Here is a 14,938-nt window from a genome sequence, read left to right as displayed (position 1 = left end):
ATGTACAGTAGTATCTATCTACTCACGAATTTGCCTCGTCGTCCTCACAGCAGTGCAGCACACAGTGATTTACCACAGCCTGCCACTCTTCTGTCTTCTGCTTCGCCCCTGTTTTACCGTATATTCAGCTGAGTATGCGGTAAAACAGGGACGAAGCAGAAGAGTGGCAGGATGTGGTAAATCCAAAAGAATGAATGGACGCAGCCGGCACACAGGGGGTTAAGCAGCCGGCCACTTCCATTCATTCCTATGGGTGCTAAGCTTTTCCCACAATGATTGGCCAGTAGCCAAGCATTGTGGGAAATAACCTCCGATCTCGATCCCGCACGAAAACATCGGGATCGGTATTATGATCGCGATCGTGAAATTTACTCGATCGCCAATTGGAATCCGAACATTTCCGATCCCGATTGCTCAACCCTACTCAGTAGACAAATCAATGTTGCGTGGTGAATAGTTCCTCTGTATATAGATTGCTCCTTACAATAGTCCCCGTTATATATAATAGCCTCCACATTATAATAGTTCTCCTTATAAATATATTCCCCTTTAAAAATGTTTCTTCCCCCTTATAAGTAATAGTCTCGCCATTATAAATAATAGTTCCCCACTTATCACTTGGCCCCCTTATCAGTTCTGCTGCCTTGTGAGTTCTATACAGCGACCTCCACAGGCAGCAATGATAAGTGTTCATATCTGCTGCCAGAGATACATAGCGGAGATACTGGTCTTGGAATCAGGCTTTCGCCGACCACTGTTATGTTGTTGTGGGGCATCTCCACCTGGTCGTGGGCCCCCTACTCCTCCGGGTCTGGTCGCATTCACACCCACTGCAACTGCAATTATAACACCACTGGTGAGATGTTTCTGCACAGAGAGAACACACGTGAACAAGGAAATGTTAGTCATTTTTCTCCTTCGCTGCTTTCCAAGTCACAGACTATTGAAACTGGGGAGTCCAAGGTCCAACTTGACAGACACATCGAGAAGACATTCCTCTCCAGGAGGGGTCACTAAAAAAGATTGTAATAAAATAAATGACAGGTACAGGAATGTTGTAAGGTATATAAACTGGGATAAATTATTTATCAATTTTAGCACTTAAGTGATTTTTTAAATTTTTTTGTGAATAATATACTGTTAGCCTACATTCACAAGAACAAATATGAAAATGACCATTTTTTTCACTGGTACTTTGCACTTGATGGATGCCGTTTTTACAGATCCCTCATACATTGCAGTGTATAGTGGGATCAATGAAACAAACAAAGACTTATATTGGGTCTGTTACACTGGACGTCAAACTTAAAGTCACCTTAATAGCTCCCAATGTGACTGTGTTACCCTATATTCACACAACCACATCAAACGGCCCCATTAATTTCACTGTGAATGGGTGACCAATACTTTGAACAGTCATGGTAATGTAATGTCCACATATAGGCCATGCTCAATTGTTATCTGTTTTCACAGATCCCTCCATACACTGCAGTGCTACACATTGAAATCAATGGGTTAAAAAGCCTCCCATTGATTTCAATGTGTAGCACGAATAAGACGGCACCCATTGAAGTCAATGGGATCTGTTTTGAAGCGCTCACTCTGACACGTGTTTATGTGTCAGAATGAGTGGCGCGTTACTCCGTGGGAACGGGGCCTAATTGTCAAAATATATTCTGCATTATAGATTATACATGTTAATCTTAAATATATTTTTAATAATGCAAATTTGGGACAGTTATGGATGTTAGTTCTTCAATGTCAGAAAGAGGGCTACAGCAAAAAAGTGCTGCGGGACAAGCAGAAACACAAACTGGTTTTTCCCGCAGCACTTTTCACAGACAATCCGCAGAGTTTCCGTTGCATTTTTGGCCCCTGAGAAAATGTTGTATTTTTGCAACACGGGACCTTAGCCTTAAAGGGATCCTATCATTCACACACACAATTTTTTCTAGGTACACGTCGGAATAGCCTTAAGAAAAGCTATTTGTCTCCTACCATTCGTTGTTTTCTCCGCGACGCCATTCGCCTACAATCCTGGTTCTTGTCGGTATGCAAATTAGCTCTCTCGCAGCAATGGGGGTGGGCCCCAGCACTCAGACAGCACTGGGGTCGATCCCAATGCTGCGAGAGAACTATCTCCAGTGCCGCCTCCATCTTCTTCAGCAGCGTCATCTTCAGCCTCTTCTTCCGGTGGTGGCTTGTAACTTCTAGGCCTCGGTCAGAGCAGACTGCGCATGCCCACAGGTCATGAGAAAATGGCCGCTTGCATAGTATTGTAAGTGGCCATTTTCTCGTGGCCTGTGGGCATGTGCAGTCTGCTCTGCCCAAGGCCCGAGGCCTAGAAGTTACAAGCCACCGCCGGAAGAAGAGGCTGAAGATGTCGCTGCTGAAGAAGATGGAGGCGGTGCTGGAGAGAGTTCTCTCGCAGCATTGGGGACGCCCCCAGTGCTGCAAGATAGCTAATTTGCACACCGACAAGAATTGGGATTTTAGGCGAACGGCGACGCGGAGAAGACAACGAAAGGTAGGAGTTGAATAGCCTTTCTTAAGGCTATTCCGACGTGGTACCTAGAAAAAATAGTGTGTGAATGATAGGCTCCCTTTAAGGCTGCAGCACAGTGGCTCAGTGGTCAGCACTGCAGCCTTGCAGTGCTGGAGTCCTGGGTTTGAATCCTGCCAAGGACAACATCTGCAATGCATTTGTATGTTCTCCCTGTGTTTGGATGGGTTTCCTCCCACACTTCAAAGACATACTGATAGGGTAAATGTAGATTGTGAGCCTTTTATTGGACAGTGATTTACAATGTCTGTAAAGCACTGAAGAAAGAAAGATTATGAATGATAATCTGTTTTCCCTTAGCCCAAACAGCAGCACAACTGGGGTATTCCTGCCCCTATGAGCTGTTAGGACAGGTGGAATTTTTAATTACCTAACAGCTTTTGACCTCTATAAGAGGCCGGAAGACCTGCTCCTCCCTTGTGTTAGTAACAAGTATGATATACAGAGCAATCTATGCCAAGAGCTACACACACACATACACAAAATCTGTACAATAGCACCTCTTAGGGAGGGAGACTTGTGCTGCTGTTTGGGCTAAGGGAAAACAGATTATCATTCATAATCTTTCTTTCCCCCTACGCCCAACAGCAGCACAACTGGGGATTTAGCAAGTATTATCTCCCCTAGGGCGGGACCTCCTGGCAGGCTGATGCCAAGACGGAGTGCCCAAATGCTGTAGCATCGGCCGTACGCCAGTCCAATCTGTAGTGTTTGGCAAAAGTCAGCTGTGAGCTCCAAGAGGCTGCAGCACATATCTGCTCTAGAGAGAGGAACCGTGTCTCTGCCCATGATGTCGCCACTGATCGGGTGGCATGGGCTCGTAGGAAATCTGGAACAGGAAGATTCTGAGCCCGTAGGGAACAGCTGATAGCTTCTCTGATCCATCTAGACAGGGTTACCTTTGATGCTTTAGCGCCTCTATTGTGGCCAAACACATTAACTAGAAGATTCTCTGATCTTCGGAACGGTGCTGTACGATCCAGGTAGATACGTAGTGCTCTTACCAGATCCAGTGTGTGTAGCTTCTCCTCCTGCTCAGTGGCAGGGGAGGGAAAGAACCCCAGTAGGGTGATCACTTGATTGGTGTTCTGAAGTGTGGGTACCTTCGGCAAGAATCCTGGGACGAACCTTAGCTGTACTCTGTCAGGAAAGAAAGTTATGAAAGGTTCGGAGGCTGCTAGAGCCTGCAATTCGCCAACCCTCTTGGCGGAGGTTATTGCCAACAGAAAGGTCACTTTAAATGACAGGTACTTCCAGTCCACTTCAGATAATGGTTCGAAGGGGGGCGCACATAGCCCTTGTAGAACCGCGGCCAGGTCCCACCTGGGGACAGGGGGCCGTACCTGGGGGCGGAGCCTGGCAGCCCCCCTAAGGAACTGTTTGACAAGAGGATCTTGTGATAACCGTGTCTCCAGGAGAGCAGATAGAGCTGACACTTGAACCTTGAGGGTGGCAGGTGCTAGTCCTCTCTCCAAGCCGTTCTGTAAGAACTCTAGGACTGCATCTCTGTCTGGATCGCGGTGGCTGCCTGTACACCAATCTCGGAATATCCGGGCGATCCTTTGGTAGCTCTGATTGGTTGCCTCTGCTCTTGAATGGGCTAAGGTACTTAGCACTCCCTGGGACAATCCTCTGTCTGCGCGTATGGCGCGGTTAGCCTCCAGGCAGTGAGGTTGAATTTGTCTAGGCCCAGGCACGGCCGACTGTTCAGTGACACCAGGTTCCTGACTGGTGGAAGCCTCCAGTAGTTCCCCCGACTCATAAGGATAAGGTCGGTGAACCATGCCCTTTTGGGCCAGAACGGCATGATCACTATTGCCGAAGTCTGGTCCTGCCTGAGTTTCGCCAATACCTTCGGTATCATCGGGATGGGAGGGAACACGTATGCCAGTTCGAACCTCCATGGTATTGACAGGGCATCCACAGCCAAAGGGTTGTCTTCCCGGTACAGGGAGCAAAACCTTTCTACTTTGGCATTGTGTTGGGTGGCCATCAGATCCACCTCGGGGAGACCCCACCTCCTGGTCAGGTAGTGGAAGATGTCCTGGTTCAGGGACCATTCGCCTCTGCTGAGTTGATCCGCTAGGATGTTCAGGCGGCCCTGGATATGTACCGCGGCCAGCTGGGAGAGGTTTCGTTCTGCCCAGGAGAAGATCAGGTTGGTGACTTGCATGAGCGAGGGGGACCTGGTTCCTCCCTGCTTGTTGATATAGTGGACTGTCGTCAGATTGTCTGATCTTACTTTGACCGCTTTCCCTCGTAGAAGTGGTGTAAATGACAGAAGGGCTCGATGAACTGCGGTAAGCTCGCGCCAGTTGGATGAGTGCGTCCTCTCCCGCTGATTCCATGTACCTTGAACCGGGGTCTCCCCCAGATGAGCTCCCCAGCCTGTGAGGGAGGCATCTGTAGTCAACAGGGTCCAGACGGGCTGGACCGAGGACTTCCCATCTCGCAGATGGGTCCACCAGGGCAAGGTTTGCCGGGTGCTGATGGTTAACTGGATTGGCTTCTGTAAACCTGAAGGACTGTGATTCCAGACTCTCAAGATCTCGTTCTGTAGAGGGCGCATATGCCATAGGGCCCAAGGAACTGCATCTAGGGCAGCGGACATCAATCCGAGGACCTTCATCGCCGTCCTGATGGTGACCTTCCGTGTGGAAGACAAATGATGTGCCGCCCGAGCAATTTTCCTTTTGCGAGGAGAGGGTAGAGAGACCGTCATGTTGAGAGAGTCTAGAATAAGTCCCAGGAACTGAACTCGTGTTGATGGCACCATCACTGACTTCTGCCAGTTTACCAGCCACCCCAGCTTGTCTAGTAGAGCTACGACGGTCTGCACCTGCGTGGTAAGAACCTCCTTTGAATGAGCCTTCAGAAGCCAGTCGTCTAGGTACGGGACTATGAATATGCCTTGAAGGCGCAGGGCGGCAGCGACCGGAGCTATGACCTTTGTGAAGGTGTGGGGGGCGGAGGATATGCCAAACGGGAGGGCTGCGAACTGGAAGTGTGCCTCTTTCCCCTGTATGTCTACGGCAATCCTTAGGAACTTTCGGTGTGCCAGAAAGATGGGTACGTGGAGGTAGGCGTCCTTCAGGTCCAGAGTGACGAAGTGATCTCCAGGGTGCATGAAAGGTAAGTACTGACCTTATGGTTTCCATGCGAAATCGCAGCCTGCGGATGAAGTGATTCAGATACCTGAGATCGATGATCATACGCCACTCGCCTGATGGCTTGGGGACCAAGAAGACTGGAGAGTAGACGCCTGTGCCTTGTTCTGCACGAGGAACCATCTCTAGCGCGGCCTTGTCCACGTACTCCTGAATCAATCTCTCCAGATGAAGTTGTTTGGGGCCCTGAAGAGGGCGGGTTCTTACCATCTTCTCTGGCGGCTGGGAAACAAAATTAATTTTATAACCTTCCTGGATCATCTGGATGACCCAGGGGTCCCGAATATTCTGCCGCCAGGCCTCCACATAGTGGGAAAGACAACCGCCCACCCCAGGGGAGGGGGGGGAGTAGGAAGGGGGGGTGTACTGAGAGGGAATTAGAAGGGGGCATTCTTACAGCCACGAGATGAGCCCCGACCTCTTCCTTTCCCGGATCGCCGATGGCCTCTGGTGCCTCTTCGAGTGCCTCTTCCTCGAAAGGAGGTACTCCGACCTTCAAGGGGCTGTGGCAGGTTCTTGCTCTTAGAGTCGGCCCAGCCTTCCATGATGTGGTCGAGCTCCCTTCCGAACAGCCGTCCGGGCTCAAAGGGGAGACCACAGAGGCTATTTTTGGAAGTAAGGTCAGCCTTCCAGGGCTTCAGCCATAGGGGTCGGCGAGCCACAGTAGCCAGTGCCATGGATCTAGCCGCCAGACGGGTCTGAAAATGGGTAGCTTCTGTCAGGTGATCCACCAACAGCGTGATGTCGGACACTGCCGCGAGGAGATCATCACGATCCACGCCGGAATCGATGTCCTTGGCCAGGGATGACAGTTCTGCGCGTAAGCCAGTTGCTACCTCATTCGCGACCATGCCCAAAGAGGCCTGGGCAGAGGCGGACGAATATACACGCCTCAAAGATCCTTCGACTCGGCAATCCATGGGGTCCCTGAGGCCCGAGCCGTCCTCTGATGGAAAGATGGAGCGCCTTGATAACTTGGCCACGGCGACGTCCACCTTTGGCGGGGGACCCCACGCCTTTAGTTGACTCTCAGAGACGGGAAAAAGTGCCTTGAAGCGTGTGGATGGCGCAAAGGATCTCTCCGGGTGCCTCCATTCGCCCTCCATCAGGCGGAGCATCTCCGAAGAGGGCCTGAAGGTACGAGACCTACGGCTAGAGCCTTCCCCGCCTTCCCGGTCTCTGATTCTTAGGGTCTTGAATACTCTGGACATTTTGTCCAGGGGAAAAATCTCCTCCTCCGTACTAGAAGACGACTCCACATCCCTGAGGCGCAGCTTTTCCAGAGGCGGCAGGGACAATTCGCAATCCAGCCGTGGCCTCTTGGCCAGGGAGACGGCTTCCATTCTTTTCATGGAGTCCTGGACGTACCCCTTCACCCAGGACACCATCTCTCGCATGGGAGTTGTTTCAACAGAGGGGGCCCTGCACCCCTGACAGAAGCGATATTGGGAGTCATCAGGCAGCGGCACTCTACAAGAAGCGCACGCCAGATGCTTCCTTTTGGAAGTAGCCTTCCTTCTAGGCGGAACAGTGGAGGAAGAAGAAGACATTCTGAGGAGGAAAAAAAAGGATACACTAACTACTTACTGCACTCAGAGATGCAACTCCCCAACCTCCCCCCCCCCCCCCGGCCATGTCCACCAAACCTTAGTCAATGAAGACAGTTCTCCAGCACAGAAATTGACCAGGGAGCTTCACCAACTGATGTGCTTGCAACCGGAGCGACAAGCACTAACTGAAGCTCTAAGGGGACTTAAATAGGCCAGGGGGTGGGGTTTTGCCCGGAGCCCCGCCCAAGGGGTAGGGGCTACAACGGAGCCAGAATCTCATGAAAAAAAGGGGAGGGGAGAAGACAGGGGGAGGGGGATCTGACCCAGGTATGGTCCCCAGGACTGGGGGACCCCCCTCCCGAACTACCGTGCAATGCTCGTGTCTAGGGGTTGTTCTCTGCCCGTCCGCCGCGAGACCCGCGCACTGCACATGTGCGGCGGACCCTGTTAGACGGCGGACCGGAGGAACCTGAGAAAGGTTCCTAGGTCTAGCGTTCCTAGGGGAAAGCCCCGACCCGGCGCGCCAGCCGGACAGGAGCGTGCACGAGCCGGCAGAGTCCCCGCCGGGAGAAGGGGACCTCTGCTGAAAAAAGAGGATGTCCAGAAAAAGATCTTCTGCTGTCAGGTACCGGTGGGGGAGAGTAGTGGACCCCTATAGGAGGTCAGAACATCTGCTCCCCCCCTGACCACCTGTCCTGTCCCACAGGACAGAAAAAAACACAAGGGAGGAGCAGGTCTTCCGGCCTCTTATAGAGGTCAAAAGCTGTTAGGTAATTAAAAATTCCACCTGTCCTAACAGCTCATAGGGGCAGGAATACCCCAGTTGTGCTGCTGTTGGGCGTAGGGGGAATATGATGGTGCTATACAAGTAAGCAAAATAATAATAAAGGACACAGTTCCATTATTCAATGAAATACCCCAAAGCAACTGTTTCTATACAATTTATCCGTGCTTTTTCCGTATTAATCCCCCTTCCTCTACTGTCATGAAGGGGCTCCTTGCATTTTATAATTCTTTTCAATGATGCAGTACTGTCAAGCTCTACGATGAATATCTTAGTCCCAGCATGTAATCTGTTTCTCTAAACCTTATAACCATAATCCTTATGGTTTGTTTTCGAGGTGATTCTTCACAGGAATGCAACTCAAAGACCAGAGGTGACAAGAACAAGAGAGTGCTCACAGGAAGTGACCATACTGAAATTACATTGGAGGGGTCAGGCCCAGACTAATATTAATATTTTCCACCTAATTATGTCATAATCACCACACACAGGTCTAGCAATCTCTACTATTCTCTGGGTACAAAGGAGGATACATATATACACACCTATTACAACATGGTCGCATACCCACACCACCAGGTAGAGTATAACAAACTAATCCACACTTGGGTGAATCATCTCTGTCTTGACCCAAATAACAGCCACATTTTTTACTTTCTCAGACTCCCAGGAGGCTACTTCACCACTGAATACTCTGAGTGTCTTTAAATGGCTCACACAGGCCCACTAATATGACCAACTAACTAGCCCCCAACAAACACATTTCAGGAACACAACAGAAGAACATAGTATGGGCCATACCATCATCAGTGGTGTACACTGTATTACATAGTGGTACAAGAGGAACTCCTCTTTCTACGAAGCTAAGTCACACTGACCCAGTCACCCTGACCCAGCTTTGATCTGATCTTCAGACCTAGTATGGACCTGGGGGAGCTAAGTCACATTTTCTAGACATTACCATTTACTTCACTGTCAACAGTGAATAAGCAAAATCTATCTTATGCTAAGTTCACACTAGTGTCCACTTGAGGACCCGAAAAACGGAAACTCTATCCACTTAAAGAACAGTTACCCGCAGAAACTCACAGACCCCATAGACTATAATGCTGTCCAACAGGTTCCCTCTCACTTGCAGGATTTTTCTTTCTGCCGATTTTAAGCAGAATGGGCGAAGGAGTCTCCGAATGCTAGTGTGATCCTAGAGTTAACAATCCATAACACTGAGCTTGACGGTGCAACCTATGGACCAACCCTGTTATTGTGCCTTAAAGGGGTTGTCCAGGATATTTTATTATTGTGTCAGGAGGCCATGGAAGATGAAAAAAACTACATGAAGGAAAGGACACGGGACGTTAATTGCAGTTGTCACCCCTTCAACATATTAATACAGTAATATATAATTTGTGCTGAAGAAGCTCGGATGAGACAAGATATTTGCTCTCCTTGCTCTTTGGCTCCCATGATGTTGTGTCTGGTTCACTGGTTAGTCCTCCTTGGACTAGTTATAGGCTAATGACTCACGTAGCGGGTAGTATGGGAGTAGTACTCGATCGAGTAGGTATTCGAACGATTACTACAGTATTTCAAAATACTCGTATTCGAAATACTCGTACTCTATTGAATACTACTCCTATTCGCAGTAAAGATTCGATTCAGAACCAGCGATGATTGGCCAAATGCTATACAGTGTATAGCATTCGGCCAATCAACGCTGGTTCTGCGGCAGGCTCGTCTTTGCTAGTCGGGAGATCTGGCAGCTTGATGTCATGCAGGAGCTGACTTTTTCTCATAGGAATGCATTGACCAGCGTTGATTGGCCGAATGCTATACAGTGTACATCATTCGGCCAATCAACGCTGGTTGCGCTGGAGGCTCGTTTGTGACAAGGTGGAGTCTAAGATTGGACCACAATGAAGACTGCTGTGGACCGATCTTAGACTCCGCCTCGTCACAGACGAGCCTCTGGCAGAACCAGTGTTGATTGGCCGAATGCTGTACATTGTATAGCATTCGGCCAATCAACGCTGGTCAATGCATTCCTATGAGAAAAAGTCAGCTCCTGCATAACCGCAAGCTGCTCGCTCTCCTGACTAACAAAGATGAGCCTGCTGCAGAACCAGCGTTAATTGATTGAATGCTATACACTGTATATATATACTATATATCAATGCTGGTTCTGCAGGACGAGTAAGGGCCGGTTCACATTAGCGCTTGCCTCCCGTCCGGAAAGAGTCCGCAGGAGGACCCCCCTGAACGGAATATCAGTGCAACTGCAAGCGCCGGACAGCTAAGCCCACGGACCCCATAGCATATAATGGGCTCTGTGTGCTTGCAGCGCACTGCCCGCACAAATGATTCATGCCCATTATGTGCTGTGGGGTCCGTGTGCTTAACTGTCTAGCGCTTGCAGTTGCGCTGATATTCCGTTCGGGGGGAGGGGGGCCCTCCTGCGGACTCCTTCAGGACGAGAGGAAAGCGCTAATGTGAACCGGCCCATAGTTTATGGAGTCCATGCGCTTTAACTGCACTTCGCTCCTCCTAAATACTCTACTCCTGCTACTCGTGGACTTGGTGACTCTCCTTTAGTCGAATAGTGGTTTCCCCTGAAACAAAGCATTTTTTCCCATAGACTATAATGGGATTCGATATTGGATCGAGTAGTCGAATATTGAGGCTCTACTCGAAACGAATATCGAATATTTCACTACTCGCTCATCTCTAGTAGCGGGCCAAAGTCCAGAAACACTGTGGTTAAAAACATTGCAGTTTTTCTGGCAGCAATTTCACAGAAAGTCTGCAGAGTTTGCCTCTGCGGATGTTCTGCTTCAATTATACCTATACAGAAATAGTCAGTGTTTCCGTAGGTATAATTGACATGCCACAATTTCCAATCGCAGCATTTTCTCTGTGGGTATTTTCTTACAATGCGTGGATGGGATTCACAGGGACTGTAAAACACTGTGATTTTTGTTGCGGTGTTTCATGGGGCTTAGGCCTATGTATGTACTAAACGCTGCATACCAGGAACACCTCACAAAATCTACATTTTTCCTCAGGTCCTTATGCTTATCCATTTTTCCTACTTTTAACATCAACTTATTGATTATTTGCTGTTTAATATATCCCACTCTTTGACAAATTGTCACCAGATAATCTACGTTGTCTATTTCACCCATCAGAGGTTTCATTGTTATTAAATTATTACTGTATATATTGTATCTAGCTTCTCTTATTTGTACACTGGTGTATTCAGAGTTCACCAGGGTTTCTCTCTTTTGTATGGTATGTTATGTTTCTAAAAACAGCTTGTTTTCTGCCTGGCCATATGGGGGGATACTCTGATTTTCCGTTTTAGCCCGAACATGCGTCTCTTTGCTTTCTCACAGCTCGATTTTGGTCTGTATACATAGATAGCAAATACTCTACCATAGATTTCCACTACAGGTTTTCATGTGGTAATAAGTTATTTTTGTAATCCATGCTGGTTTCCATATAAGGAATAAAACATAGCATCTGAATTGTTTTATTGTCACTCGGTATGTGCACAAAGTGCTTTTTTTATTATCATAAGGGCACTTGGATACATTGTCAGTTTACTGTTCTCCTCCCTTCAGTTTCATTCTGAGATCTCTCCTACAGCACTGACACCTTCTTGCTGCTGTTCCTGTCATAGTTTGGAGAGTTGGTTCTTGAGATACTTGGACAACAGACGGGATGTTTAAGTACCCTTCTCCATGGCAGGTGCTATGCAGCAGCATAGAGAGAAGAGAACAGGTAGGTGAAAAACGCGTCATGAAGTGTGTTGCTGGATATATGGATATTCTGTGCTGTAAGGTCTGTGTACAGTAACTAATATTGCAAACTTTAAAAGATTGCTGAAAATGTACCCTCATGTTGCAGACGCGTCATCTACAATCCTTATCATATTCTGCCTCAACCATACTCTATTTTTGGCATACCCGTCAATCCAAAATGCTGATTTCGACTACCTTACCACATGTAAATTTTTGCAGATTACACCATATTCTCCCTTGTCTGAAGGCCACTCCTCTTTCCTGGGTGTGTCAATAACCACTACTTGCCATGGACTTTGTCTAACAGTCCCAAAACACACATATGTGTAAAGTTCAGAGTAGATGTGAATGGGCGCTGGACAGACAGAGAACTATCTCAGGACTAGAAGGTGAGAGACAATGTAATAGGTGGGCACAGGGCAGAAGTGTAACCATAGAAAGTGTCATGAAACTGACGATAAAACACTATTACAGTCTTATAAAGGTAGAGGAGAAATACACTGTGAGTGGGCAGAGGGTTTGGGGGGTGGCTATATTATAAACTGTTATACAATTGTATATGAGATAAAAATGGAATCTATCACAGGGAGTTAGTATTGGTGAACTTGGGAACGGACATTAAACAAAATAACAGAAAATGGTTTCCACTGTAACAGTTTATCCGGTCAGAAATATACATGCAGAACTGTAAAAAAAAACGGTTTAGTTTCTTGTTGCCATATGGGAGTTAAAAGATACATTAGTATGCTAACCTTGTATGCACAGCTCATACCATTGCCCTTGTGAGTATTATCATAAACAGCTATATCATGGAAAGAATGTCCTTATTTGTGGCCCATTAGTTTGGGGTATGTTATGGATCTGCTGTAGATGGATGTCTGCACTATACTTGCATCTGCATGTTCTGAGGGTGCCCGTGTTCATATGTGTAGTCAGCATGTTTGTGTAGAGTGACATTCCTGGAATTATCAGTAATGTCTCTTATCTGTGGCTTGCAGCACTACTGGACTAGTCCTCATCTCAGCCACCCCACCTTCCTACAGAACTGAGCAGTGCAGAGGATCAGCTTTGTACTATTACTGCATTATATCTGAACAAGTGAACCCGGCTAGGATATTTATTATAGGCTTAAGATCTCTTTCTACAGTCTACTACCATGGAAGAAATTGTCTTATGACGGGTGGCATTCCGCCTAGGTGGCAGTTTTGTTGCAATTTTGAAATTGATGCAAGAAATATATTAAAGGGAATACTAAATAAGAAATAAAGGATTTATACTTCTGCCTGCTGGATTGCAATTCAACATTTGACAAACACAGCATCTAAAAAATGATCCACCTTTTCATAAAAAAATAATATTCCACTTAATGGCCCCACGGGACAGAAACGCTGTGATTTGCTGGTGGCGGAAATTGCGGCGTTTTATAGTACAGGCAAAGTGGGTGGGATTCTAGCGAATCCCATGCCCACTTTGTGTTAAAAACCATTGTGCGGACATGCCAAGATTTCCAAAACTGGCACGGAAATGTCGGCGGTTTCCCCATAGGTATAATTGTAACATACAGTTCAGGGACTTTGATTAGCTTTTATTAACATTTTTTGGGGTCTATCAGAATTGTTTGCATATTGTTTTTATGTTGTTCACTATGTCAACTTTGTCCAGTGGGTCATTGCAATTATGGCGATACCATATTTATATTGGTTTTAATAGGCTTTACTGCTTTTACCCCTGGGCGTAATGCTGCAGGCACTGCTTCTGTATCTATGGCACTACAATGCAGAACTATTATGGCACTGAACATTCACTATCTGTTCAGACCGATTTAATAGTATGGTGCTGAGCGATAAGGCACGAAAGTAGAGCCGATGGTACGTGTCAGGTACATGCCCCAGCCCCACATTTCCATAGTCCCTTGGTTCCCCTGCCCATCATTGAAGTACCTTTTGAAAGGATTGGTATGGACTTGGTGGTCCAATAGTCAAGTCAGCTGGAGGTCAACAATATATTCTGGTTGTCTTAGATTACGCTACTCGCTATCCTGAGGCGGTTCCCTTGCGTAATACGACATCAAAGAGTATTGCACGTGAGTTAGTCTATATGTTTTCAAGAACAGGCATACCTAAAGAGATACTGACCGACCAAGGCACACCGTTCATGTCAAAGGTGATGAAAGAGCTATGCAAGCTGTTTAAAATTACCCACATACGGACCTCTGTGTATCACCCCCAGACAGATGGGTTAGTGGTGCGCTTTAATAAGTCTCTCAAGCATATGCTTAAAAAGGTGTTAGAAAAAGATGGTCGTGACTGGGATTGCCTGTTGCCATACCTGATGTTCTCTATTAGAGAGGATCCACAAGCATCTAAAGGTTTTTCCCCTTTTGAATTAGTCTATGGTAGACACCCCAGGGGCTTACTTGATATAGCCAAAGAAACCTGGGAAACGGAAGCTTCCCCATACCGTAGTGTCATAGAGCATGTAGCTCAAATGCAGGACCACATTTCAACAGTCATGCCAATTGTAAAAGAACATTTGCAAAGAGCACAAGAGGCCCAAAGCAGAATTTACAATTGTTCTGCCAGAGTCAGAGAATTTAACCCAGGGGACAGAGTCCTTATTTTGGTGCCTACTGTGGAGAGCAAGTTCTTAGCGAAATGGCAAGGCCCATATGAAATTGTGGAAAAAGTAGGGCCAGTCAACTATAAGGTTCACCAGCCAGGGAAAAGGAAGCCTTTTCAAATCGACTATGGGAAGAATATGCAAATCTGTCTCCCAAGATGTAAACAGGGAGACAGTGCCTCTGTTATGCTGCCCTCTATAGCAAGCAACCCTGAACAACATGCCCGACTTCCCAGAAGCCTTTGCTGCATGATGCGAGTCTCCACTCACCTGAGAAGGTGGTCTCTCCCTAAGGAGTGACGTTATCCCCACAATCTGGTCTTTCAGCCTCTCACTTAAACCAAATCAGTTCTCTCTATGCTGCGCTGATGACGTCCAAAGAGACAGAAACGGTGCCGTCCGTAGCTGAGAAACTGATTTGGTTATAACCTTGCATCATGCAGCAAAGGCTTCTGGGA

The 14,938-nt window shown here is 47.4% G+C and overlaps 1 protein-coding gene across 2 annotated transcripts in view; it reads left to right on the top strand.

Moving 5' to 3' along the window:
• Positions 1-14,938, top strand: part of MISP (mitotic spindle positioning) — a 52,045-nt gene that overhangs the window by 13,168 nt on the left and 23,939 nt on the right. For both annotated transcript variants that reach the window (XM_075282512.1, XM_075282501.1), the window contains exon 2: positions 11,707-11,841. In XM_075282512.1, the coding sequence (XP_075138613.1) occupies positions 11,782-11,841 (60 nt within the window). In that variant the 5' untranslated portion in view covers positions 11,707-11,781. The remainder of the gene's footprint in view (positions 1-11,706; positions 11,842-14,938) is intronic.

This window comes from Leptodactylus fuscus, chromosome 1 (assembly GCF_031893055.1).
Source record: "Leptodactylus fuscus isolate aLepFus1 chromosome 1, aLepFus1.hap2, whole genome shotgun sequence".
NCBI classification, from domain to species: Eukaryota; Metazoa; Chordata; class Amphibia; order Anura; family Leptodactylidae; genus Leptodactylus; species Leptodactylus fuscus.
The sequence above is the reverse complement of the archived record's forward strand: the minus strand, read 5'-3'. Positions and strand labels throughout refer to the sequence as shown.